Genomic DNA, 24990 nt, shown 5'->3' on the forward strand with positions numbered 1-24990 from the left:
AGCCTCCCAAGCAGCTGGGACTACAAGCGCCCACCACCATGCCCAGCTAATTTTTGTATTTTTAGTAGAGACAGGGTTTTACCACGTTGGCCAGGCTGGTCTTGAACTCCTGGCCTGTAGTTATCTGCCTGCCTCAGCCTCCCAAAGTGCTGGGATTACAGGTGTGAGCCACCACACCTGGTCGTATATCCAGAGTTGCAAAGAAACTCCTACTAGTCAATACGAAAAGGTCAGGCAACACTAGTAAAAAAAGAGGCGAAAATGTAGAATTATATGCACATGCTGCTACTCAACAATCCTGTTGTTAGGCGTATAACCAATAGAAATATATCCCATGTTCTCTTAAATACATAGTTCAGGATGTTTGTGCTAGCACTGCTTGTCATAGTTACAAACTGGAGCTAACCCAAATGTCCACCAAAAGTAAATGGATAAACTGCAGTAAGTGTAAGCACACAATGAAATTCTGTACAGCTTTGCACAACAATGATGAGTCTAATGAAAAATGATGAATGAGAGAAGGTGGAAACAAAGCAGGGCATAATGATTCTGTTGACATAAAACTTTATAACAGGCAAAATTAACCTTGGGGATTCATGGTCAGGACTGGTTAGTGTTGGGAAGAATTGCGACTGAATCGTGAGAAGGACACCTAGGGGTCTGGGGGTGTCCTGTTTCTTGGTCAGGGTACTGGTTACATGGATGTATCACTTGGTGCAAATTTCTTGATTTTATACACTCAGGAGTTTTGTTTTTTTGTTTTTTTATAGACAGAGTCTTGCTCTGTAGCCCAGGCTGGAGTGCAGTGGCATGATCTCGGCTCACTGTAACCTCCGCCTCCTGGGTTCAAGCAATTCTTGTGCCTCAGCCTCCCGAGTAGCTGGGATTACAGGTGCACGCCACCCATGCACAGCCAATTTTTGTATTTTTAGTAGAGACGGGGTTTCACCATGTTGGCCAGGCTGGTCTCGAACTTCTAGCCTCAAGTGATCCGCCTGCCTCGGCCTCCCAAAGTGTTGGCATTACAGGCCTGAGCCACTGCGCCCAGCCAAAAAAAATCAATAATAGGCCAGGTGCAGTGGCTGGCCAACATACTGAAACCCCATCTCTTAAAAAATAGAAGAAAATTAGCCAGGTGCAGTGGCACATGCCTGTAATCGTAGCTACTGGGGAGGCTGAGGCATGAGAATGGTGGTGGGGATTGCAGTGAGCCTAGATCGTGCCACTGCACTCCAACTTGGGTGATAGAGTGAGACTCTGTCTCAGGAAAAGAAAAAAAATAGGTACAATAATAATCAAGGTTTAAGAAAGCAACTAATATCTATAATATTCCAGAGATAAATTCTGGGTAATTCCAACATAGGTGAGGGGGCAGGAATTAGTATAGAGCAGAGAGAGATGAGAATGTCCAGAACTACTATTTCTGGGGATGAGAAAGGTGAACAATCGTAAGTTTATGTAATTTATGGGGAAAAATAAAAATAGAGGTCCTAATAAGTTAACGGAACAACTAATAGAAATGGAAAATTGAATGTATAACTTTGAAACATGCTATGTTAGTTAGGAAAGGCCTGCTGGCAGGTAAGAACAATCTGCGAATTAGCATATTAAGCAAGATGGAGGCTTACATCTTTCTGAAAAGAATTTCTGATGTAGGCAGTCAATCCATTGCTGATGTAGCAGCTCCATGGCAATATTAAACCCAGCTGACCTACCTCTTCCTTTTTAGGACATTTCTCAGATATCATACATCAAACCTTCCTTTGTATCTCATTGGCTAATCGTATGACAATACCTGGCTTTCAGGAAGGCTGGGATGTACTGTATAGCAGGACTGCATCACGTCCAGCTAAAAATTGGGGTTCTCAAACTAAGGAAGGAGGGAAAATAGCTATCAGGAGGCGACTAGCAAACTGCCACACCTGCAAAAGGAAAATTAATAGAAGGCAAGAATGAAAGGGGAAAAAAAACTAAGAAGTATGATAATTAGAAAACATGTTAGAACATGTGGAAAAAGGGGAAAAAAAAAGAAAAACTGAAATAAGGAGGCTGAATTAAATTCAGTTAAGTCTAATAACAGCATTAGAATCATTGTAGATGAGTTAAATTTACCAACCTAAAAACAAACTCTCAGATCAGACTTTAAAAGACAAACCACACCAGGGATACAGTGGTGTGTGCCTATAGTCCTAGCTACTCAGAAGGCTGAGGAAGCTTGCTTGAGCCCAGGAGTTTGAAGTTACCGTGAGCCATGATTGCATCATTGCACTCCAGCCTGGGCAACAGAGTGAGACCCTGTCTCTTTCTTTTTCTTTTTTTTTTTTTTTTTTATTTAAGATGGAGTTTCACTCTTGTTGCCCAGGCCGGAGCGCAATGGCACGATCTTGGCTCACTGCAACCTCTGCTTCCCGGGTTCAAGCAATTCTCCTGCCTCAGCCTCCCGAGTAGCTGGGATTACAAGCATGTGCCACCACGCCCGGATAATTTTGTATTTTTAGTAGAGATGGGGTTTCTCCATGTTGGTCAGGCTGGAGACCCTGTCTCTTGGAAAAAAAGAGTCAGGCATGGTCGCTCATACCTGTAATCCCAGCATTTTGGAAAGCTGAAGTGGGAGGATTGCTTGAGGATAGGAGTTTGAGACCAGTCTGGTCAACATAGCAAGACTCCTGTCTCTACAAAATTTTTTTTAAAGATTAGCTGGGCATGGTAGCTTGTGCCTGCAGTTCCAGCTACTTGGGAGGCTGAGGTGGGAGGATCCCTTGAGCACAGGAGTTTGAGGCTGCAGTGAGCTATAATTGTGCACTGCACTGCAGCCTGGGTGACAGAGCAAGAGCTTGTCTCAAAACACAAGAAAACAAAACAAGGCTGGGCGCAGTGGCTTATGGCCTGTAATCCCACTTTGGGAGGCAGAGGTGGGTGGATCACTTGAGGTCAGGAGTTCAAGACCAGCCTGGTGAACATAGCGAGACCCCCTATCTACTAAAAATACAAAAAATTAGCCAGGAGTGGTGGCGTGCACCTGTAATCCCAGCTACTTGGGAGGCTGAGGCAGGAGAATCGCTTGAACTCAGGAGGCGGAGGTTGTAGTGAGCTAAGATGGCACCATTGCACTCCAGCCTGTGTGACAGAGCAAGACGCCATCTCAGAAAACAAACAAACAAACAAACAAAAAACATGTTTAGTAATACATTGTGTGTCAAAGACACAGAGAAGTTGAAATTGAGGGAATGGAAATAGTGGCTTACGCCTGTAATCCCAGCACTTTGGGAGGCCGAGGCAGGCAGATCACCAGGTCAAGAGATCAAGACCATCCTGGGCCAACATGGTGAAACCCCGTCTCTACTAAAAACACAAAAAAATTAGTTGGGTGTGATGGCATGCTCCTGTAGTCCCAGCTACTCGGGAGGCTGAGGCAGGAGAATCTCTTGAACCCGGGAGGCGGAGGTTACAGTCAGCCGAGATCGCGCCACTGCACTCCAGCCTGGGCGACAGAGCAAGACTCCATCTCAAAAAATAACAAGAAAACATACTTAAAGGGAATATGTCATTGAAGGAAGGTCACTAGTTGGCTTAATAACTTTTTAAAAACCTACCAATAGAGTCAGTTTTATATATTTCTTTTTTTTTTTTTTTTTTTTGAGATGAAGTCTTGCTCTGTCACCCAAGCAGGAGTGCAGTGGCGCGATCCCTCCCAAGGTGGTGGAATTACAGGTGTGAGCCACCATGCCTGGCCAATATATTTCTATTTATTTATTTATTTATCCCTCAACAGTTCTCCCTCCAATTTTATATATTTCTTGGCAGAGGATAGTAAATGTTTCCATGGATGGATTCCTTGGTGGTGGTGGTGATTGTTTATTTTTTTTTTTTTGAGGTGGAGTCTTGCTCTATCGCCCAGGCTGGAGTGCAGTGGCATGATCTCGGCTTACTGCAACCTCTGCCTCTCAGGTTCAAGTGATTCTCCTGCTTCAGCCTCCTGAGTAGCTGGGATTACAGGTTCATGCCGCCACGCCCGGCTAATTTTTTGTATTTTTAGTAGAGACGGGATTTCACCACGTTGGCCAGGCTGGTCTCGAACTCCTGACCTCAGGTGATCCACCCACCTTGGCGTCCCAGAGTGCTGGGATTACAGGTGTGAGCCACCACACCTGGCCGGTTGTTTATATTTAACTGTCTTTTTTTCACTAATGAGGACCACCTTGTAAATTCTGGGCATTTTCAGAGTTTTCTCTTCCATGTGAATTGCTCCAGCTAACTTAATATTAGTTTCTCAAGGGTTTCGGTAGACCTGGCTTTGTCTCTTTCCATCTGTTTCTTTCTTTCACTTTAATGTCACTTGCCTGAGGTCTATAAAGGCCCTTTAAGGTTGCCAGCCCAGAGCCAGAAGAGATTGGTGTCCCTGCAGTTAAGAAAGCCACCTTTTGCCTACAGATGGTGTTCACAGTGTTGGTGTGGAGTCACAGCTTGACTTTTGGGAAGGCAGCAAGTATTCTGACTGTTAAGAGTTTATTGTGGCTGGACACTGGTAGCTCATGCCTGTAATCCCAGCAGTTTGAGAGGCTGACGTGGGAAGTTTGCTTGAACCCAGGAGTTTGAGACCATCCTAGGCAACATAATGTGACCCTGTCTCTCAAAAAAATAAAACTAGGTTGGGCATAGTGGCTCATGCCTATAATCCCAGCACTCTGGGAGGCCGAGGCAGACGGATCACCTAAGGTCAGGAGTTCAAGACCAGTCTGGCCAACATGGTGAAACCCTGTGTCCACTAAAAATGCAAAAATTAGCCAGGCGTGGTGGCGTGTGCCTGTAATCCCAGCTGCCTGGGAGCCTGAGGCAAGAGAATCGCTTAAACCCAGGAGGCAGAGGTTGCAGTGAGCTGAGACTTCACCATTGCACTCCAGCCTGGGCAACAAGAGTGAAACTCCATCTCAGGCCGGGCGCCGTGGCTCACGCCTGTAATCCCAGCACTTTGGGAGGCCGAGGCGGGCGGATCACGAGGTCAGGAGATCGAGACCATCCTGGCTAACACAGTGAAACCCCGTCTCTACTAAAAATACAAAAAAATTAGCTGGGCATGGTGGCGGGCGCCTGTAGTCCCAGCTACTGGGGAGGCTGAGGCAGGAGAATGGAGTGAACCACAGGGGGCAGAGCCTGCAGTGAGCCGAGATCGTGCCACTGCACTCCAGCCTGGTTGACAGCGAGACTCTGTCTCAAAACAAAACAAAACAAAACAAAAAGAGTGAAACTCCATCTCAAAAAAAAAATTGGGGGCCCTAGGAGATGTTGACCCAGCAGGGCGTGGCGCTGCAGAACTACGACAGCAAGCTGGTCAAATGCATAGAGGAGCTATGCCAGAAGCAGGAGGAGCTGTGCCGGCAGATCCAGCAGGAGGAGGACGAGAAACAGCGGCTGCAGAATGAGGTGAGGCAGCTGACACAGAAGCTGGCCTGCGTCAACGAGAAGCTGGCCCGCGTCAATGAGAACCTGGCACGCAAGATTGCCTCTCGCAGTAAGTTCTACCAGACCATCGTGGAGACGGAGGCCACCTACCTCAAGATGCTGGAGAGCTCCCAGACTTTGCTCAGTGTCCTGAAGAGGGAAGCTGGGAACCTGACCAAGGCTACAGCCTCAGACCAGAAAAGTAGCGGTGGCAGGGACAGCTGACCAGACCATGGGCAGGGCCTGCCTCTGTGCGCCCCTCAACTCAGCCCCAGCAAGTCTGTCCACAGAGTGTCTTCTTCATGGCAGCAGCTGCCTTCTTTCACTGTCTCAAGTGCTAAGAGGGGCAGCTGCCAACCTCCACTGGCATCAGTGACAAGCCCGGGGCACAGCCTGTGGGTCCTGGCTTCGTGCTCACACGAAGATGGTGGGCTCTAGGTCAGCTCTGCAAGGGGCCTGTCTCTGTGGCACCCACACTCCTGGGCTGCCAGGGAGGCCCTAGTCTGAGCACCATGGGGGTCCCCTCAGCCAGCAGAGGCCCAGGGCAGGGAGCAGGGGTTCTCCTTCATCCCAGAACCCAAACCTCGGAGCTCACCCCTGTGGCCTGTGACTGTCAGTAAAGATTATCTTTGTAAAAATAAATAAATGATTGAATGAATGAATAAAAAATAAATTAGCCAGGCTTGATGGCTCATGCCTATAATTCTAGCACTTTGGGAGGCTGAGGCGGGCAGATCACTTGAGGCCAGGAGTTCGAGACTAGCCTGGCCAACATGATAAAACCCTGTCTCTACTAAAAATAAAAAAAATAGCCAGGCATGGTGGCATGCACCTGTAATTCCAGCTACTCAGGTGGCTGAGGCATGAGAATTGCTTGAACTGGGGAGGCGAAGGCTGTAGTGAGCTGAGATTGGACCACTGCACGCCATCCAGTGTCTGGGTGACAGAGTGAGACACTCTCAAATAAATAAAGTTAAATTAAAAGAGTTTGTCATTATCTTAATTATAATTCCAGGTACCAGACTCTGGATACTTGAGGTCAGTCTCTTTTTTTTTTTTTTTTTTTAAGATGAAGTCTCGCTCTTATTGCCCAGGTTGGAGTGCAGTGGCGCGATCTCGGCTCACCACAACCTCCACCTCCCGAGTTCAAGTGATTCTCCTGCCTCAGCCTCCGAGTAGTTGGGATTACAGGCATGTGCCACCATGCCTGGCTAATTTTGTATTTTTCGTAGAGATGGTCCTCTGTGTTGGTCAGACTGGTCTCGTGTTTGAGTTGTAATTGATAATCACGTGACATGCCTGGGGAGCAGGACTTACCAGTAGAAAGGTGCCTGGGAGTCCAGAGGCTTGACTACAGTGTCCCTTAGGAGCAGAGGTATCCTTGTTTGGAAGCATGGTGTCTGTTTTCAGAGTGTGGCATGAGACCCAGTCACAAATCAGAGTGAGATCTTGCTTACCTAATATATATGCCTGAGATTCAGACATTTCCCCTGGCTGCCTATTTTCCAGCCTGTAATGCCCAGGGTGTGTTCCACAGTTGCCTGAAGGTCTAGAGACAAGTCCCTGCCCTAGTGCTCAGCATTTCCCAGATTGTAGTAAATTTTCTGAAGAGAAGTTTTGCTTCTGACTTGTCTGTCAAAGATAGAGTATTTTTTAATAGATAGGGTCTTGCTTTGTTGCCCAGACTGGAATGCAATGGCATGATCATAGTTCACTGCAACCTCAAACTCCCGGGATCAAGGGATCCTCTCGGCTCAGCCTCCCGAGTAGCTAGGACTGCAGGCACGTGCTGCTATGCCTGGCTTTTTCTGTTTTGTAGAGACAAGGTCAGCCTCCCAAAGTGCTGGGATTGTAAGCATGAGCCACTGCACCCAGCGTAAGGATAGAGTTTTTTTTTTTTTTTTTTTTTTTAATCTTACTGTGTAAATTTTCAAGCATATAAAAAGTATCCTTATATGCCCTTAATTTGGTTTCTTTTTGATTGAATTTACTATGAAAACTACTGGCAGTATTTTCTAGAACATTTTAAACGTCAAATAAAATTTTTCTTTAATTTCTATCACCTGGAAATGTTGTCTCTTTAAGAAATTGACAGGTCTTGGATATCTCAAATGATTTGTATGGATTTTTGCCCTTTTTAAAAATAAATAAATAAATAGAGACAGGGTCTTGCTATGTTGACCAGGTTGATCTTGAACTCTTGGCCTCCAGCAGTCCTCCCACCTTGGCCTCCCAAAGTGCTAAGATTATAGGCATGAGCCACCAGGCCCGGCTGATTTTTGCCCTTTTAAGCTCAAGAAAATAGATAAGTTATCAATGAATAGTTACTGAAAAGAGGAGTGCCGTACTATGTATCTTGAGGTTCTGTGGATCAGAATTTGAATTTCACTATTCTGTCTTACCTGCCCTCGGTGCTGAGATGACTGAGTCTGCCATTGCATATCAGACCAGCCTTGGGCAGCAGACTTTCTTTATGCATAAGAGGCTAGGAAATCACACTGGACATCTCACTGGACAGGATTGAACGCATGCATGCTTAAGTCTCCCATGTGGTGAATGAGAGTACCCTTGGCTGTGGTGAATCTCACTTAGTGCAGCTGCTTGAATTCTTGGACTCCTTTGTAGCATGAGGATGAAGCTGTGTGAACGAAGTCCTCTTTAGGATTAGAGAAGGGTACATTTCCTTATGGGAAGGTGAGAGACTGAGGAGCCCTCATTCTCCCTTACTGTGACCGCATTGTGGAGCAAACCTCAGTTCAGGTACCTGCTTAGGCCCTATATAATTTCCTGATGTGCCCACTGCTGGTATACAAGATCATACTTGTTTTTGCTGCCACGTTTTTCTTCTCACAGGGAAGCCAAGCTGAGATCAGATCCCATGAGGGTGAACACTGTGTGGGAACAGCACATCTTCTTAGTCATTTTCTGTATTCTAAAAATAACCCAGTATTCTAGAAGGGAAATCCCAGTTTTATATTTGAAACAATGGAGGAGGATTCACTTTCTTCTTTGGCTGAATGCAGTGGCTCATGTATGTAATCCCAGCCCTTTGGGAGGCTGAGGCAGGAGGATTGCTTGAGTCCAGGAGTTTGAGACCAGCCTGGGCAACATAAGGAGACTGTTGCTATGGATTACAAAAAAAAAAAGGTAAAAATTAAAAATTTTAAAATAAGATTTACTTTCTTCCTTATGTCCTTATATAGATTCTAGCAGATTGATGAAATTGATAGCAATTTAAAATTTGGGCAATTAGCCCTTGAATTAATTTGAAAGTAGAAATCTAAAATAAGAGCCTGAAAAATCTTAAAACATGAGTTTGAAACAGGTTACACTGGCAAATTTGGAGAAACAAAATTCTCCATAGAAGGCGTAGTGAAACCAAATTGCCATTTTTCTGTTCTCATGTCCTTATAGCCAGCTATTTAATTTGCATCCAGCCTTTTTGGGGAAAGTCATCTCTTATTGCTATTTCTCTTTTTTTTTTGAGATGGAGTTTTGCTCTTGTTGCCCAAGCTGGAGTGCAATGGCACGATCTCGGCCCACTACAACCTCTGCCTCCTGGGTTCAAGCAATTCTCCTGCCTCAGCCTCCCAAGTAGCTGGGATTACAGGCATGCGCCACTAGGCCTGGCTAATTTTTTGTATTTTGGTAGAGATGGGGTTCCACCATGTTGGTAAGGCTAGACTCGAACTCCTGACCTCAAGTGATCCACCCACCTCAGCCTCCCAAAGAGGTGGGATTATAGGCGTGAGCTACCTCGCCTGGCCTTATTGCCATTTTTCTTTGCCTTTCACTGATAATTTTTAAAATTTAGGGAAGCAGGCCAGATGCGGTGGTTCACACCTATAATCCCAGCACTTTGGGAGGCCAAGGCAGGCAGATCACAAGGTCAAGAGATCGAGACCATTCTGGCCAACATGGTGAAATCCTGTCTCTACTAAAAATACAAAAAATTTAGCTGGGTGTGGTGGCACGCGCCTGTAGTCCCAGCTACTCGGGAGGCTGAGGCAGGAGAATTGTTTGAACCCGGGAGGTGGAGGTTGCAGTGAGCCAAGATTGTGCCACTGCACTCCAGCCTGGCGAGAGAATGAGAATCCGTCTCAAAAAGAAAAAAGAAAAAAGAAAAAAAATTCAGGGAAGTTTATGATTTGTAAATCAAACCAGGATGCTTGAAGATGAACCTTGTGGTTTTTTTTTTTTTTTTTTTTAAGAGATGAAGTCTCGCTCTGTCACCCAGGCTGGAGTGCAGTGGCGCAATCTCGGCTCACTGCAACCTCCGCCTCCCGGGTTCACGCAATTCTCCTGCCCCTCAGCCTCCCCAGTAGCTGGGACTACAGGCACATGCTGCCATGCCTGGCTAATTTCTTTATTTTCTTTTTTTTTTGAGACAGAGTTTCGCTCTTGTTGCCCAGGCTGGAGTGCAATGGCGCGATCTTGGCTCACCGCAACTTCTGCCTCCTGGGTTCAAGCAATTCTCCTGCCTCAGCCTCCCGAGTAGCACCATCACATCTGGCTAATCTTTTTTTTTTTTTTTTTTGAGATGGAGTCTCGCTCTGTCACTAAGCTGGAGTGCAGTCGTGCAGTCTCGGCTCACTCCTGGGTTCAAGTGATTCTTCTGCCCCAGCCTGCCGAGTGGCTGGGATGACAGGCACCCGCCACCACGTCCAGATAATTTTTGTATTTTTAGTAGAGATGTGGTTTCACTGTGTCTTGAACTCCTGACCTCATGGCCAGGCTGGTCTTGAATTCCTGACCTCATGATCCTGACCTCATGATCCGCCAGCCTTGGCCTCCCGAAGTGCTGGGATTACAAGGGTGAGCCACCTCACCCGGCCTAATTTTGTATTTTTAGTAGTGACGGGGTTTCTCCATTTTGGTCAGGCTGGTCTCAAACTCCTGACCTCAGGTGATCCGTCTGCCTCAGCCTCCCAAAGTGCTTGAGATTAGAGGCGTGAGCCACTGCGCCCGACCTGGCTAATTTCTTTTGCATTTTAGTAGAGACAGGGTTTCACTGTGTTGTCCAGACTGGTCTCGAACTCCTGAGCTCAGGCAATCTGCCTGCCTCGGCCTCCCAAAGTGCTAGGATTACAGGCATGAGCCACTGCGCCTGGTCAGCCTTGTAGTTTTTCACACTGAAAGGGTATGTGGTGGTGTGGACTGATGTGACAGGAAGACCACTTAATTTGTGGACTCTTCAAAGTTTACCTTGAAGTAGTATGAATACAGGCTTTTTGCAATTTATTTTAACTTAATATGAAGAATATTTATTCCTTGAGAAGCAACCTAAGGCATTAAATAGGGCTTGCTCTTTGCAAAAAGTCAGTAGCATTGTTTCTGCTTCTCTCTCCCAGATCAAGCACTGCGCCTAGCAGAAATTTTACTACCTCTCCAAAATCATCAGCAAGTCCCTATTCCTCGGTGTCTGCCTCTCTCATTGCAAATGGTGATAGCACTAGCACCTGTGGGATGCACAGTTCCGGTGTCAGCAGGGGGTAAGAGCAGGTCCTTTCACTCTGCTTCCTTTCCCACGGTCCTTTCCCAGGCTGTATCTTGAGAGCTCATCTGCTGCTACACTAAGCATAGTGGGGTTAGAGTTCCTCATGGGAACATGCTGCATGTAGTTTCTCACTCCATTTCATACCTACAGTAAAGTGTGCTTCCAAGTTCTGATCTGTGTTGCTTGTCCTCCTGTGAGCTGGTGTTTTCCCCACAGCCTACATCACAGGTAGTCTCGGGGGTGGGGGGGTCACTGCATTTGCTTATGAAGGGATGGGCTGGCACATATGGCAGAATAGTTGTGAAGGGACAGTGCTTAGCTGTAGATGTCCGTGATCCTTTCTCCAGGCATTTCAGGCACACCTGCCACATGGCATAGATGTGGGGAAGAGGGCGAATGAGGTGAGGAAATGTGCATGAACTTTCAGGGCCAGTCAAGCCTGGGTGTGGCGTGGTGGGTGGTAGCAGATGCAAGCTCTTAATAACTAAAATGGTCTTCCCTAAAGTCACCTGGCAAAATTAGCATTTGCCAAAGCCTAACAGGAAAATTCAAATAGCGTTTCTTTCCTTAAGGATGTGTTTACCAGCTGCTAGTGTGTCAAGTAAAGGGTGGGGCAGGTCTGGAGGGCAGGGGAGGGGGCAGAGGGAATTTGCATCATGGGCTTAGTACCACACAAGTTCTAGAGGCCCCCATAGGAGCCTCAAAAAGCATCTTGAGGGCATGTGTTTTGCACTTGCTTTTATTGCTGATGTGTGTTGTGTTTTCCAGTGGATCTGGCTTTTCTGCTTCGTATAATTGTCAGGAACCACCATCCTCTCATATACAACCTGGGCTCTGTGGACTTGGAAACCTGGGAAACACCTGCTTCATGAACTCTGCTTTGCAGGTAGAGGAGAGAACTTCCATTCAAATAATACAGCATCTTGAGGTTTGGGTGGAAGTGGCTTGCAAAGGTACTTGGTGGATCCTCTCCCAGGAGTCCCTGCCTACCCCTTGTTAGTGCTTCAGTAGTCTCTGCTAGGGCATCTCCCACTAGGTGGTATAGAATGGCTTCATCAGTGTTTGTGGACCCCAGATGTCTTTGTAGTCAGCTCTGTGTTTGGTTTTATAGTAAGATTATTTTGAATTTTATTGACTGTTGAGGTATGATCTCTCTAGAAAATATTGGAGTGCATCCCTGATTGGTCTCTGGTGGGATGAGGAAAACTTACAGCAGGTGATGCCAAGCTCAATTATGCCTTGCTGAAGGCTGACTACCTTTTCACTAAAAACAGCTGTCCCAGCTGGGCGCAGTGGCTCACGCCTGTAATCCCAGCACTTTGGGAGGCCGAGACGGGTGGATCACGAGGCCAGGAGTTCGAGACCAGCCTGGCCAATGTGGTGAACCCCCCCCCCACCCCCAATCTCTACTAATGATACAAAAATTAGCTGGGTGTGGTGGCATGCGTCTGTAATCCCAGCTACTCAGGAGGCTGAGGCAGGAGAATCACTTGAACCTGGGACGCAGAGGTTGCAGTGAGCTGAGATCACGCCACTGCACTCTAGCCTGGGCGACAGAGTGAGACTCTGTCTCAAAAAAAGAAAAAAAAGTCCGGGTGCAACACAGTGGCTCATGCCTGTAATCCCAGCACTTTGGGAGGCTGAGGCGGGTGGATAACCTGAGGTCAAGAGTTCGAGACCAGCCTAGCCAACATGGCAAAACCCCATCTCTACTAAAAATACAAAAATTAGCCAGGTGAGGCCGGGCGCTGTGGCTCACGCTTGTAATCCCAGCACTTTGGGAGGCTGAGGCGGGCAGATAACGAGGTCAGGAGATCGAGACCACGGTGAAACCCCGTCTCTACCAAAAATACAAAAAATTAGGCGGGCATGGTGGCGGGCGCCTGTAGTCCCAGCTACTCGGAGAGGCTGAGGCAGGAGAATGTGGCGTGAGCCCGGGAGGCGGAGCTTGCAGTGAGCTGAGATTGCGCCACTGCACTCCAGCCTGGGTGACAGAGCAAGACTCTGTCTCAAAAAAAAAAAAAAAAATTAGCCGGGTATGGTGGCACACACCTGTAATCCCAGCTTCTCGGGAGGCTGAGGCAGGAGAATTGCTTGAACCCAGGAGGCGGAGGTTGCAGTGAGCCGAGATTGCGCCATTGTATTCCAGCCTGGGCAACAAGAGTGAAACTCCATTTCAAAAAAAAAAATAGCTGTCCCACCCCATGCTCCTTACTAGAGAAAATCCAAAATCCCCTCTTTGAAACTTGTTTATTGGCCAGGCGCAGTGGCTCACACCTGTAATCACAACCCTGTGGGAGGCTGAGGGGGTAGTATTGCTTGAGGCCAGGAGTTTGAGGCCAGCCTGAGCATCATAGCGAGACCCTGTCTCAAAATGGAAAAGAAAATAAACCTTGTTTATTAATTCATCAAATATTTATTGGGCATATATTATGTGACACACTGTAATAGTCATGGGCTGCAAGGAGTTAAAGTCAAGCTTCAAAGTTAGGAGGGCACAGTCCCCAAGACTGCTCTCATTTCCGAAACCAACTGCAAGTTTGCAGGTTTCCAAGACCACCCTTAGTTTTGGTAATTTGTTTAGAAGGAGTCATGGAATTTACTTAAAGTTATGATGATGGTTTATTGTGGTGAGTGGATGTAAACTAAAATCAGCCAAGGGAAGAGGCATACAGAGCAGAGGTCAGGAGGATCAAAATGTAGAGCTTCTGTTGTTTTCTACCTATGGAGTCAGTACGTGGTACTTTCCTTTTTTTTTTTTTTTTTTTTGAGACAGCATCTCTTTCCTCTCTCTGTTGCCCAGGCAGGAGTGCAGTGGCGCAATCTTGACTCACTGCAACCTCCGCCTCCTGGGTTTAAGCAATTCTCATGCCTCAGCCTCCTGAGTAGCTGGGATTACAGGCACATGCCACCACGCCTGGCTAATTTTTGTATTTTTAGTAGAGACAGGATTTCACCATGTTGGCTAACCAGGCTGGTTTCAAACTCCTGACCTCAGGTGATCCACCCACCTCAGCCTCCCAAAGTGCTGGGATTACAGGCATGAGCCACCGTGCCTGGGCAGAACATGGTGCTTTCCTGGCATTGATGTGTAATGATGCATATGGAGTGCTGCAAACTATGGAAGCTCACGTGAGCTTCAGTGTCCAGAATTTTTATTGGGGCTTCATTGTATAAATATGATTGACTGGCAGGGCATGGTGGCTCACGCCTGTAATCCCAGCACTTTGGGAGGCCAAGGTGGGCGGATCATGAGGTCAAGAGTTTGACAACAGCTTGGCCAACATAGTGAAACTCCGTCTCTACTAAAAATACAAAAAATTATCTGGGCATGGTGGCGGGCACCTGTAATCCCAGCTACTTGGGAGGCTGAGGCAGGAGAATCTCTTGATCCCGGGAGGCGGAGGTTGCAGTGAGCCGAGATCATGCCACTACACTCCAGCCTGGGTGACAGTGCGAGACTCTGTCTCAAAAAAATATATAATAAAGTATAAATATGATTGACTACCTAGGTGAACTGATACCATGTGACCCAAAGCCCCCACCCTAAGTCACATTTTTGGTTTTTCTGGAGTGGCTAGCCCTTCTCAACCTAAGACTAGACTGTACAGTTCTGATCAGCCTCTTCTCCACCTCCAAAATTATATTGTTAGATTATCCAGTATGACCCAAGGCCCACCAGGCATAACATTCCAGGGGCAAATAGATTATCTCCCAGAAGCCAAGGGCAAAGCTAGACCTTCTGTTTGAGCAAAGCAAAATTCATTTTTTTTTTTTTTCTTAGAGACAGGATCTCTCTCTGATGCCCAGGCTAGTGTGCAGTGGCATGATCATAGCTCACTGTAACCTTGAACTCCTGGGCTCAAGTGATCCTCCCACCTCAGCCTCCCAAATAGCTGGGACTACAAGTTTGTACCACCAGGCCTTGCTAATTATTTTTTCTTTTTGTTTTGTATGTGTGTATTTTGTTCGTTTGTTTGTTTTTTTTTTTTTTTGTGGAAACGGGGTCTCACTTATGATGCCCAGGCTGGTCTCAAACTCCTGGCCTTAAGCAGTCTTCCTACCTTGGCCTCCCAAAGTGCTGGGATTACAGGTCTGAGCTACTGCACTTGGCCCAATATTCTTTACATAGGGACTCAGTGGTAAGCAAACCAGCAATGGTTTTTATCCTCATAAAATTGATAATCTGGCTGGGCACAGTGGCTCACACCTGTATCCCAGTGATTTGGGAGGTCCAAATGGGAGGATCACTTGAGCCCAGGAGTTTGAGACCAAGCCTAGCTAACATAAGCAAGACCCTGTCTCTAAAAATTAAAAAAAAATTTTTTTAAAGACTTACATTCTCACCTTTTTTTTTTTTTTTGAGACACAGTCTTGCTCTCTTGCCCAGTCTGGAGTGCAGTGGTGCAATCTTGGCTCACAGCAACCTCTGCCTCCCGGGTAGCTGGGATTACAGTCATGTGCCTCTACGCCCAGCTAATTTTTTGTATTTTTAGTAGAATGGGGTTTCAACATGTTGGCCAGGAAGGTCTTGAACTCCTGGCCTCAAGTGATCCACCCTCCTTAGCCTCCCAGAGTGCTGGGATTACAGGTATGAACTACCACACCTGGCCTACAGTCTAACTTTGAATTTTTTTGTAGCGTGAGCAAAAACATAAAACATTTGTTGAAAGATTAGATAACCCTTGGGTTTTGAAATTATTTTCCGGCCGGGCGCGGTGGCTCCCAGCACTCTGGGAGGCCGAGGCAGGCGGATCACCTGAGGTCGGGAGTTCCAGACCAGCCTGACCAACATGGAGAAACCCCATCTCTACTAAAAATACAAAATTAGCTGGGCGTGGTGGCGCATGCCTGTAATCCCAGCTGCTCGGGAGGCTGAGGCAGGAGAATCGCTTGAACCCAGGAGGTGGAGGTTGTGGTGAGCCGAGATTGTGCCACTGCACTCCAGCCTGGGCAAAAACAGCGAAACTCTGTCTCAAAAAAAAAAAAAAAAATTATTTTCCTCTTGTGGTGAGGTGGAAGTAGCCTAATACTGAAGAAGAGGTGTGATTTGGCTTTTCATGGGCAAGTTTTTCCAAGTCTTTGTACCCTCAATTTTCCTCAGCTATTGAGTGAGGATAATGATGAGTTTTATAGTTCTAAATGTAAATATTAGGGCAAAAAGGGTTAAAATTTCATGATTTAAGCTTCCATCTCATGATGCTAGGAAAAAGAACCCAAAGGAAGTAGAAGGAGAGAAATAATAGCGTTAAGAACAGAAACTAATGAAAAAGGCTGGGCACGGTGGCTCACTCCTGTAACCCCAGCACTTTGGGAGGCCGAGGTGAGCAGAATATCTGAGGTCGGGAGTTTGAGACCAGCCTGGCCAACATGGTGAAACCCCATCTCTACTGAAAATACAAAAATTAGCTGGGTGTGGTGGCCGGCGCCTGTGATGTCAGCTACTCAGGAGGCTGAGGCAGGAGAATCGCTTGAACTCAGGAGACAGAGGATGCAGTGAGCCAAGATTGCGCCATTGCACTCCAGCCTGGACAACAAGAGCGAAACTCTGTCTCAAAAAAAAAAAGAAACTTTTTCATTAAACAAGAATTATTCAATTATTCCGCTTTTTTCCTAAGGTAGTTTTTTTCAGAGACAAAGTCTTAGCCAATGCATATGCTGTCCTCTAAGACCACGTCCCTCAGAGATTAGCTGCAAGGGGTCCACCAGCTTGGCCTCCTTGAGGCTATGCTTTACTGTCGTGAGCCTTCAGAGAATCTCCTGAGTGCCTCATTTTGTTGGCATTGTCCCTCAGTGACCCTTTAGAACTTGATTTATCTTGTATCTCTGGTACTGTCTAGAAGGTGTGTAAAGCCCTCATCATGTTCTGTTTCAGTGCTTGAGCAACACTGCACCACTGACTGACTACTTTCTCAAAGATGAGTATGAAGCCGAAATCAACAGAGACAACCCTCTAGGGATGAAAGGGGAAATTGCAGAAGCCTATGCCGAACTCATTAAGCAGATGTGGTCTGGAAGGGATGCCCATGTGGCACCTCGCATGTTCAAAGTAGGTAGACATATATATATGGTTGAGTATCCCTGTATATAGATGCCTGGGACCAGAAATGTTTCGGGACTTCAGGTTTTTTAGGGGTGTTTTTTTTTTTTTTTTTTACAGTATTTACATTATGCTTACTAGTTCAGCATCCCCATTCCAAAATCTAAAATGTTTCAATGAGCATTTCCTTTGAATATCATGTCAGTGTTGGAAAGGTTATGGATCTTTAAGCATTTGGATTTCAGATTTTCGGATAAGGGATACTCTCCTGTACTTTTTCCCACTTTGGGGAGAGTGGTTTAGTGTTGTTATGAGGCATTCCTTTTGTCGCATTTTGGGATTAAGATGGGATCTGGGCCAGGCGCTGTGGCTCACGCCTGTAATCCCAGCACTTTGGGAGGCCGAGGTGGGTGGATCATGATGTCAAGAGATTGAGACCATCCTGGCCAACACGGTGAAGCCCCATCTCTACTAAAAATACAAAAAGTAGCTGGGCGTGGTGGCATGCGCCTGTAGTCCCAGCTACTTGGGAGGCTGAGGCAGGAGAATCACTTGAACCTGGGAGGTGGAGGTTGTAGTGAGCCGAGATCGCGCCACTGCACTCCAGCCTGGTGCAGAAGTTATTTGTAAGCTGCCTCCTCAGAATGCTGTATTCTGTGGTGGCAGTATTTAAATAAATGGTCAGTTTCCTAAGCCAGACTACAAAAATTCAGTTTCTTGGAAGGCTGAGGTGGGAGGATCCCTTGAGCCCAGGAGTTTGAGACCAGCCTGGAAAACATAGTGAGACTCTGTTTTTGTTTTGTGTTGTTTTGTTTTGTTTGAGACAGAGTCTCACTCTCTTGCCCAGGTTGGAGTGCAGTGGCATGATCTTGGCTCACTGCAGCCAACACCTCCCAGGTGCAGGCGATTCTCATGCCTCAGCCTCCTGAGTAGCTAAGACTACAGGTGTGCGCCACCATGCCTGGCTAATTTTAGTATTTTTAGTAGAGATGGGTTTCGCCATGTTGGCCGGGCTGGTCTCAAACTCCTGATCTCAGGTGATCTGCCTGCCTTAGCCTCCCAAAGTGCTGGGATTATAGACATGAGCCACTGTGCCCGACCAAGTCTCTGTTTCTTTAAAAACAACAAAAAAGTTGGCCAGGCGCAGTGGCTCACACCTGTAATCCCAGCACTTTGGGAGGCTGAGGCGGGCAGATCACAAGGTCAGGAGATCGAGACCATCCAGGCTAACATGGTGAAACCCCTTCTCTACTAAAAATACAAAAAAAAAAAAAAAAAAAAAAATTAGATGTGATGGCAGGCGCCTGTAGTCCCAGCTACTCGGGAGGCTGGGGAAGGAGAATGGCGTGAACCCGGGAGGCAGAGCTTGCAGTGAGCCAAGACTGTGCCTCCGCACTCTAGCCTGGGCGACAGAATGAGACTCCGTCTCAAAGAAAAAACAACAACAAAAAAGTCCGGGCGCGGTGGCTCATTCCTGTAATCCCAGCACTTTGGGAGGCTGAGGCGGGCAGATCACGAGGTCAGGAGTTCGAGATCAGCCTGACCAACATGGTGAAACCCCATCTCTACTAAAAATATAAAAATTAGCCAGGCGTGGTGGTGCGCACCTGTAATTCCAGCTACTCAGGATGCTGAGGCAGGAGAATCGCTTGAACCTGGGAGGTGGAGGTTTCAGTGAGCCGAGATCACGCTACTGCACTCCAGCCTGAGCGAAAGAGCAAGACTCTGTCTCAAAAACAACAACAACAACAACAACAAATTAGCTGGACATGGTGATGTACCTGTAGTCCCAGCTACCAGGGAGGCTGAGGTGGGAGAATTACTTAAGCCTGGGAGGTCAAGGCTGCAGTGAGCTGCAATTGTGCCACTGTACCTTGGCGACAGAGACCCTGTCTCTAAAAAAAATGAAAATTCAGTTTAACTTCTAGTATCATCTGAAGGCTGTTTCCAGGTTCTCTGAGCCTGGATTCTACAGGCTTTGTGGTTTGAGTTGGGACCCCCTGAGTTAAGAATTGGGCTCACATTCTTGGAAGGTGATGTGAGGGGCAGTTATCACTGGGGTCCCTCAGCCAGGAAGGTTTAAGGAGAAGACATGGATACACTCAGAGCAACTTGGGCTTTCCATTGCCCCAAATGCTTTTTCCTGCTGAGGTGGAGGTGCCTTGCTCCCTCCCGCTCAGCAGATTTAAGCTGAAATCTGAAAGATCCTATTTAGCCTGTACCACTGGGATTCATGGAGCTTCATGAAGCATATGATAAGACATGCATATTTATGATTCAGAGAGGAAAAAAATAGCACCTTAGCTCAGTGAGAAAACTAAACTCTCAGGTGGTTTGTTGAAATTGAAAACTAATTATCTTTCATCCCCTTGGTCACATTAATCCCTGGGAAATATATAAATGACTGTTCACATACTAAGTCACAAAGAGACTAGAATTGGGTGGCAACGGCTGGGTGCGGTGCCTCACATCTGTAATCCCAGCACATGGGGAGGCCGAGGTGGGTGGATCACTTGAGGTCAGGAGTTCGAGACCAGCCTGGCCAATATTGTGAAACCCCATCTCTACTAAAAATACAAAAATTAGCCAGGCGTGGTGGCACATGCCTGTAATCCCAGCTACTCGGGAGGCTGAGGCATGAGAATTGCTTGAACCTGGGAGGCGGAAGTTGCAGTGAGCTGAGATTGCGCCACTGCACTCCAGCCTGGCAACAGAGCGAGACCCTGTCCCAGAAAAAAAAATAAAAAAGAATTGGGTGGCAACACACTGTGCTGAAGCTAATGTAAATAAACAACTGGAAGGTAGTGTTTAGGGATATTAGGGAAGTGTGGAGCTTCCTCAGTGATGGATGTGTTATATATATCTGCACTGTGTTATGGTAGCCACCAGCTCAAGCACCTCTGAGCACTTGAGATGTGGTTCATTTGACCGAGGAACTGAATTTTTAATGGTTTTTATTGTAATTAATGTAAATTTAAATTGCCATATGTGGCTAGTGGCTGTGGTATTAGAGAACAGGTGTAGAACGGCGGTTCTCCATTTTTTTTTGTTGTTGTTGAGACAGCCTTGCTCTGTCGCCCAGGCTGGAGCGTACTGGCACAATTTCGGCTCACTGCAGCCTCCGCCTCCTGGGTTCAAGTGATTCTCCTGCGTCAGCCTCCCACGTAGCTGGGATTACAGGTGTGCACCACCATGCCCAGCTAATTTTTGTATTTTTAGTAGAGATGGGGTTTCACCATGTTGGCCAGGCTGGTCTTGAACTCCCAACCTCAGGTGATCTGCCTGCCTCAGCCTCCCAAAATTCTGGGATTATAGGCATGAGCCACCGTGCCTGGCTGGCTCTCCATAGGATACATCACAATCTCTGGGAGTGCTTAATACAAGACAGACTGCTAGACCCATCCCCAGAGTTTCTGATTGAATAGGTTTGGTGTGGGGCCTGAGAATGTGCATTTCTACTAAGCTCCCAGGTGATACTAATGCTGCTGGCTGGGGACCATACTCTCAGAATAACTGGTGGAGAGTAATACTGGACAGACAGTATTTAGGGACCTGAGGGCTGTTATGTACAGGAGGATTCCTCCAGCTGATGAAAGTATCGTTTGTAATGTCCTTATGGAGTTTAAGACTCTGAACCAAAGAAGGACATGTTAGAGAGGGATTCATGTCAGTACTTGGGTGTGGTTACTCAGGGTACCCCACCCTTCCTCCTTAGGACTTAACGGCAGTGGCCCAGGTTCCAGGTTCATCCTCCTGGCTCTCTGATCTAGGCCTTCTCTCTGGTGGGAACCACTGGCCTCCTGGAGGCTCTTCAGGAGTTAATTGGACTACTCAACCAAGTGTTCTCTCTCACTGCCCCAGCTAACTCCTCAAAGCTATTTTTGATGACAATTCTTATTTGATTTAACTAGTTCTTTACATATTATGCCTTCTGATGCAGTTGCTTTTGTTGTAGACTCAAGTGGGACGTTTTGCTCCTCAATTTTCTGGCTACCAGCAGCAAGATTCTCAGGAGCTCTTAGCCTTTCTTCTAGATGGATTGCATGAAGATCTGAACCGAGTAAAGAAAAAGCCCTACTTGGAGCTGAAGGATGCCAATGGGCGGCCAGACGCGGTATGCCATTAATGATGTCTGAACGATAATATGCCAAAGAAGCTGCCTCCTATTGAGAGTGCAGGGATATTCTTCTGGTCTTTGAGTGTTGTTGCCAGGGCCCTGGTTGCTTCTCACTGTAGCTACGGTTATAGGGATATGGTCTCTGGTCAGAAAGGGGCTAACAAACCTAAAAAAAATTAGCCAGCCATGGTGATGCATGCCTATAGTCCCAGTTACTTGGGAGTCTGAGGCAGGAAGATCGCTTTGAGTCCAGGAGGTCGAGGCTGTAGTGAACCATGATCACGCCAGCCTGAGCGACAGAGCAAGACCATGTCTCAATCAATATAATATATATTTGAAATATATATATATATATATATATAAACGTGAAATATATATATGTGTGTTGGGGTGGGGATTGGGTGTAGAGCTGGCATGTGGTATGAGTATGATACACTAAGAGTAGTCCTGGCCTTGCTTGTCCTGGATCAAGCTCTTGGCTGTACAGGTTGCCACCTGATTGATCTCCAGGTTTGCTGTGAGTCATTCTGGATGCAGGGGCAAGGGGTGAGAGGTGTTGAGAATGTCCTATTTATCCCTTTCACGCAGGTGGTGGCAAAGGAAGCCTGGGAGAATCACAGGTTGAGGAATGATTCTGTGATTGTGGATACTTTCCATGGCCTCTTCAAATCTACTTTGGTTTGCCCAGAATGTGCTAAGGTTTCTGTGACCTTTGACCCATTTTGCTATCTAACACTGCCACTGCCCTTGAAGAAAGATCGAGTTATGGAGGTTTTCCTGGTTCCTGCTGACCCTCACTGCAGACCTACTCAGGTGACAGAATCCACACCCTTATGGCACCCCTCACTGCAAGTGGTCTCCAGATCCCAGTGGGACTGCTGCTATCTGCTGCATTGGCTGCCTCTGAGTCCCCTTGGTACTTGCCTGGGTATGGGCCCTTGGCCTCCATCAGAGCTTCGTGTAATCCCATATCATTTAAGGCCTATTGTGAAGGTCTTTGGGGCCTCTCTGCTTCTCTGTCACTTTTTTTTTTTTTTTGAGACAGAGTTGCTCTGTCGCCCATGCTGGAGTGCAGTGGCATGATCTCAGCTCACTGTAACCTCTTCCTCCCAGGTTCAAGCGATTCTCCTACCTCAGCCACTCAGTAGCCGGGATTACAGGTGTGCACCACCATGCTCAGCTAATTTTTGTATTTTTAGTGGAGATATAGTAGAGACAGGATGTTACCATGTTGGCCAGAACTCCTGACCTCAAGTAACCTGCCCATCTTGGCCTCCCAAAGTGTTGGGATTACAGGCGTGAGCCACCGCACCCAGCCTCTGTCACTTTTTTGGCCACACGTCATTCACGCGACCAAAGTAACCTGATCTACTAAGTGGTTCTTGAATCTGAATGTTGGGGAACCAGAAGCAGGGTACTTTTCGTACTCAGATATACCCTCAAATAACCTAGGACAGCCTGTACAGAAGATTAGACCATATGAGAGGTGTGAGCAGCAGGTCTTAGTGTCTAACCCTGCTGATGGCTCACTGAGTAATTGTATTGCTTAGCCTTCTGGCTTTGGTTTCTTTATCTCTAAAGAAAGTTGAGGGCCGGGAGCGGTGGCTCACGCCTGTAATCCCGGCACTTTGGGAGGCCGAGGCGGGTGGATCACGAGGTCAGGAGATTGAGACCATCCTGGCTAACACGGTGAAACCCCGTGTCTACTAAAAATACAAAAAATTAGCCGGGCATGGTGGCGGGCGCCTGTAGTCCTAGCTACTCGGGAGGCTGAGGCAGGAGAATGGCGTGAACCCGGGAGGCAGAGCTTGCTTGCAGTGAGCCGAGATTGCGCCACCGCACTCTAGCCTGGGCGACAGAGTGAGACTCCGTCTCAAAAAAAAAAAAAAAAAAAAAGTTGAGGCAGGCGGGGTGCCGTGGCTTACGCCTCTAATCCCAGCACTTCAGGAGGCCAAAGCGGGCAGATCACGAGGTCAGGAGTTCGAGACCACCCTGACCAACATGGTGAAATCCTGTCTCTACTAAAAATACAAAAATTATCCAGGCTTGGTGGTGTGCACCTGTAATCCCAGCTACTCAGGAGGCTGAGGCAGGAGAATCGCTGGAACCCGGGAGGTGGAGGTTGCAGTGAGCCAAGATCACGCCACTGCGCTCCAGCTTGTGTGACAGAGCGAGACTCTGTCTCAAAAAAAAAAAAAAAAAAAGAGAAAAAAGAAAGTTGAGGACGGGCTTGGTGGCCAACACCTGTAATCCCAGCACTTTGGGATGCTGAGGTGGGAGGATTGCTCGAGGCCAGGAGTTTGAGACCCTGTCTCTACAAAAAATAAAAATAAAATAAAAAGGTAGGACCAGATGGCAATTTGAATTTGTATAATTTTAGCAGTTCTTTAGAAAGTACTCTAAAGAATTAAGAATAAAATGAGGCAATGTTTGGAAGAGAAAGAGATGGCCTAGCCCACATGCTGCTGCCTGTGTACTGAGGAGGATGCCGACATAGAGGTCTTGCTTATTTGCTCTGCTTCTGACTCATCTGTACCCTGACCTCACCATACGCTGTTTCTAGAAGGGCTTCTCTGCCCCTGGTGATGCCTGCTTCTCCTAATTCATTTCGCACCCTTTGTGGGGCACCCCTGTGACCTTGACCATCTCTGTCTTACAGTACCGTGTGACTGTGCCGCTGATGGGGGCTGTGTCCGACCTGTGCGAGGCTCTCTCCAGGCTGTCTGGCATTGCTGCAGAAAATGTAAGGCGGGGTGATCAGTGGCACTCGGTCTATTTGGGATCCTTCATAGCATTTGGAGTTTACGTTCATCCTTGAAGCCACTTTTTGGGGTTGTTGTTATTGCCAGCACAAATGTGATTATTTGTATGTGTCTGGATGCCTCACTCATTATGCACACTGTGGCTGAGACTGTCCCTTCCAGCTCCAGGAAACACTATCTTTCCTTCATTGGGTTCACACTAGCCGTGGTCGAAGGACCAGGAGTAGTGCTCTGCTGTCAGTTCTGTGCACTGAGGGTGGCATAGAGACTGCAGACTGTGGAATACTCCAGAGGCTCTGAACAACTGCTGGTTTCTGGTTAGCACCACACTCCTCGCCCTTCCTGCCACTCCAGGGCAGATGCTACCAGCATGTTCAGTTCTGATGGCAGCCATGCTGCTCCCCCTTGGGCCTTGGCCCTCAGCTCTCTGGGGCTGTTTGTGTGGTGGTTTCTCTAGAGGCAACACTTGAGTATGGGTATTTTTTTTTTTTCATTTGTTTCTGGTTTTAAGCAGTTAGTAGGGGTACTCTTAGCCATTCTGTGGTCTGTTACTGTTCATTCTTAGATGGTGGTCGCAGATGTGTATAATCACCGATTCCACAAAATTTTCCAAATGGATGAAGGTTTAAACCACATCATGCCTCGGGATGACATTTTCGTGTGAGTACTCAGCAGTTTCTGCTGCAGGTCAGGTCAGAGGACACATTCTAGAGACTTTGCTGCATTCATATCTCCAGAACAAAAATTTGGGCAGTCATTGCTCATGCGGATTGGCCCTGACCCCTGGGTGCAAGAGATACATATTGAGGGCATCGTGGGCAGCCATCAGTGCTCAACCCCTCCTGCCCTGCAGAGCTAGACATTCTGATAACTCTCCTCAGCACAGCCACAGCCTTTTTTCAACAGTTTTGCCTATGAAGAAGGCCAAATCACTGCTCCTACAGATGGTCCTACCATCAGAGATGCCTTTCTTAAGAGGAATCCCAGCTGTGTGATGGGAAGATGGTAGTAGGGGTGTGGTACGGAAGGATCTTGTCCTTTCTCTGCCACAGGCTTTAGCTTCTCAGTGAGTACAATGATACTACCATCCCCAATGCAGAAATGACAGGGAGGGCCGATTTAAACAGCTGTTTTC

At 47.1% G+C, this 24990-nt stretch overlaps 1 protein-coding gene across 14 annotated transcripts in view; it reads left to right on the forward strand.

The window, feature by feature from the left end:
* The window catches only part of USP4 (ubiquitin specific peptidase 4), a 65781-nt gene that overhangs the window by 21545 nt on the left and 19246 nt on the right, over positions 1 to 24990 (forward strand). For 5 of the 14 annotated variants that reach the window (XR_010113703.1, XM_055276961.2, XM_055276966.2 and 2 more), the window contains exons 7-13: positions 10791 to 10931; positions 11705 to 11822; positions 16812 to 16985; positions 20932 to 21090; positions 21682 to 21906; positions 23753 to 23836; positions 24421 to 24515. Coding sequence is in view for 13 of the 14 variants with exons in the window: in XM_055276961.2 (XP_055132936.1) it covers positions 10791 to 10931; positions 11705 to 11822; positions 16812 to 16985; positions 20932 to 21090; positions 21682 to 21906; positions 23753 to 23836; positions 24421 to 24515 (996 nt within the window). In the remaining variant the exon portion in view is untranslated. Of the gene's footprint in view, positions 1 to 4431; positions 6122 to 8292; positions 8582 to 9830; positions 10760 to 10790; positions 10932 to 11704; positions 11823 to 16811; positions 16986 to 20931; positions 21091 to 21681; positions 21907 to 23752; positions 23837 to 24420; positions 24516 to 24990 lie in introns of those variants that run through there. The other 9 variants (XM_055276971.2, XM_055276972.2, XM_055276973.2 and 6 more) reach the window with 8 other exon arrangements.

Source organism: Symphalangus syndactylus, chromosome 1, assembly GCF_028878055.3.
Source record: "Symphalangus syndactylus isolate Jambi chromosome 1, NHGRI_mSymSyn1-v2.1_pri, whole genome shotgun sequence".
Taxonomy (NCBI): Eukaryota; Metazoa; Chordata; class Mammalia; order Primates; family Hylobatidae; genus Symphalangus; species Symphalangus syndactylus.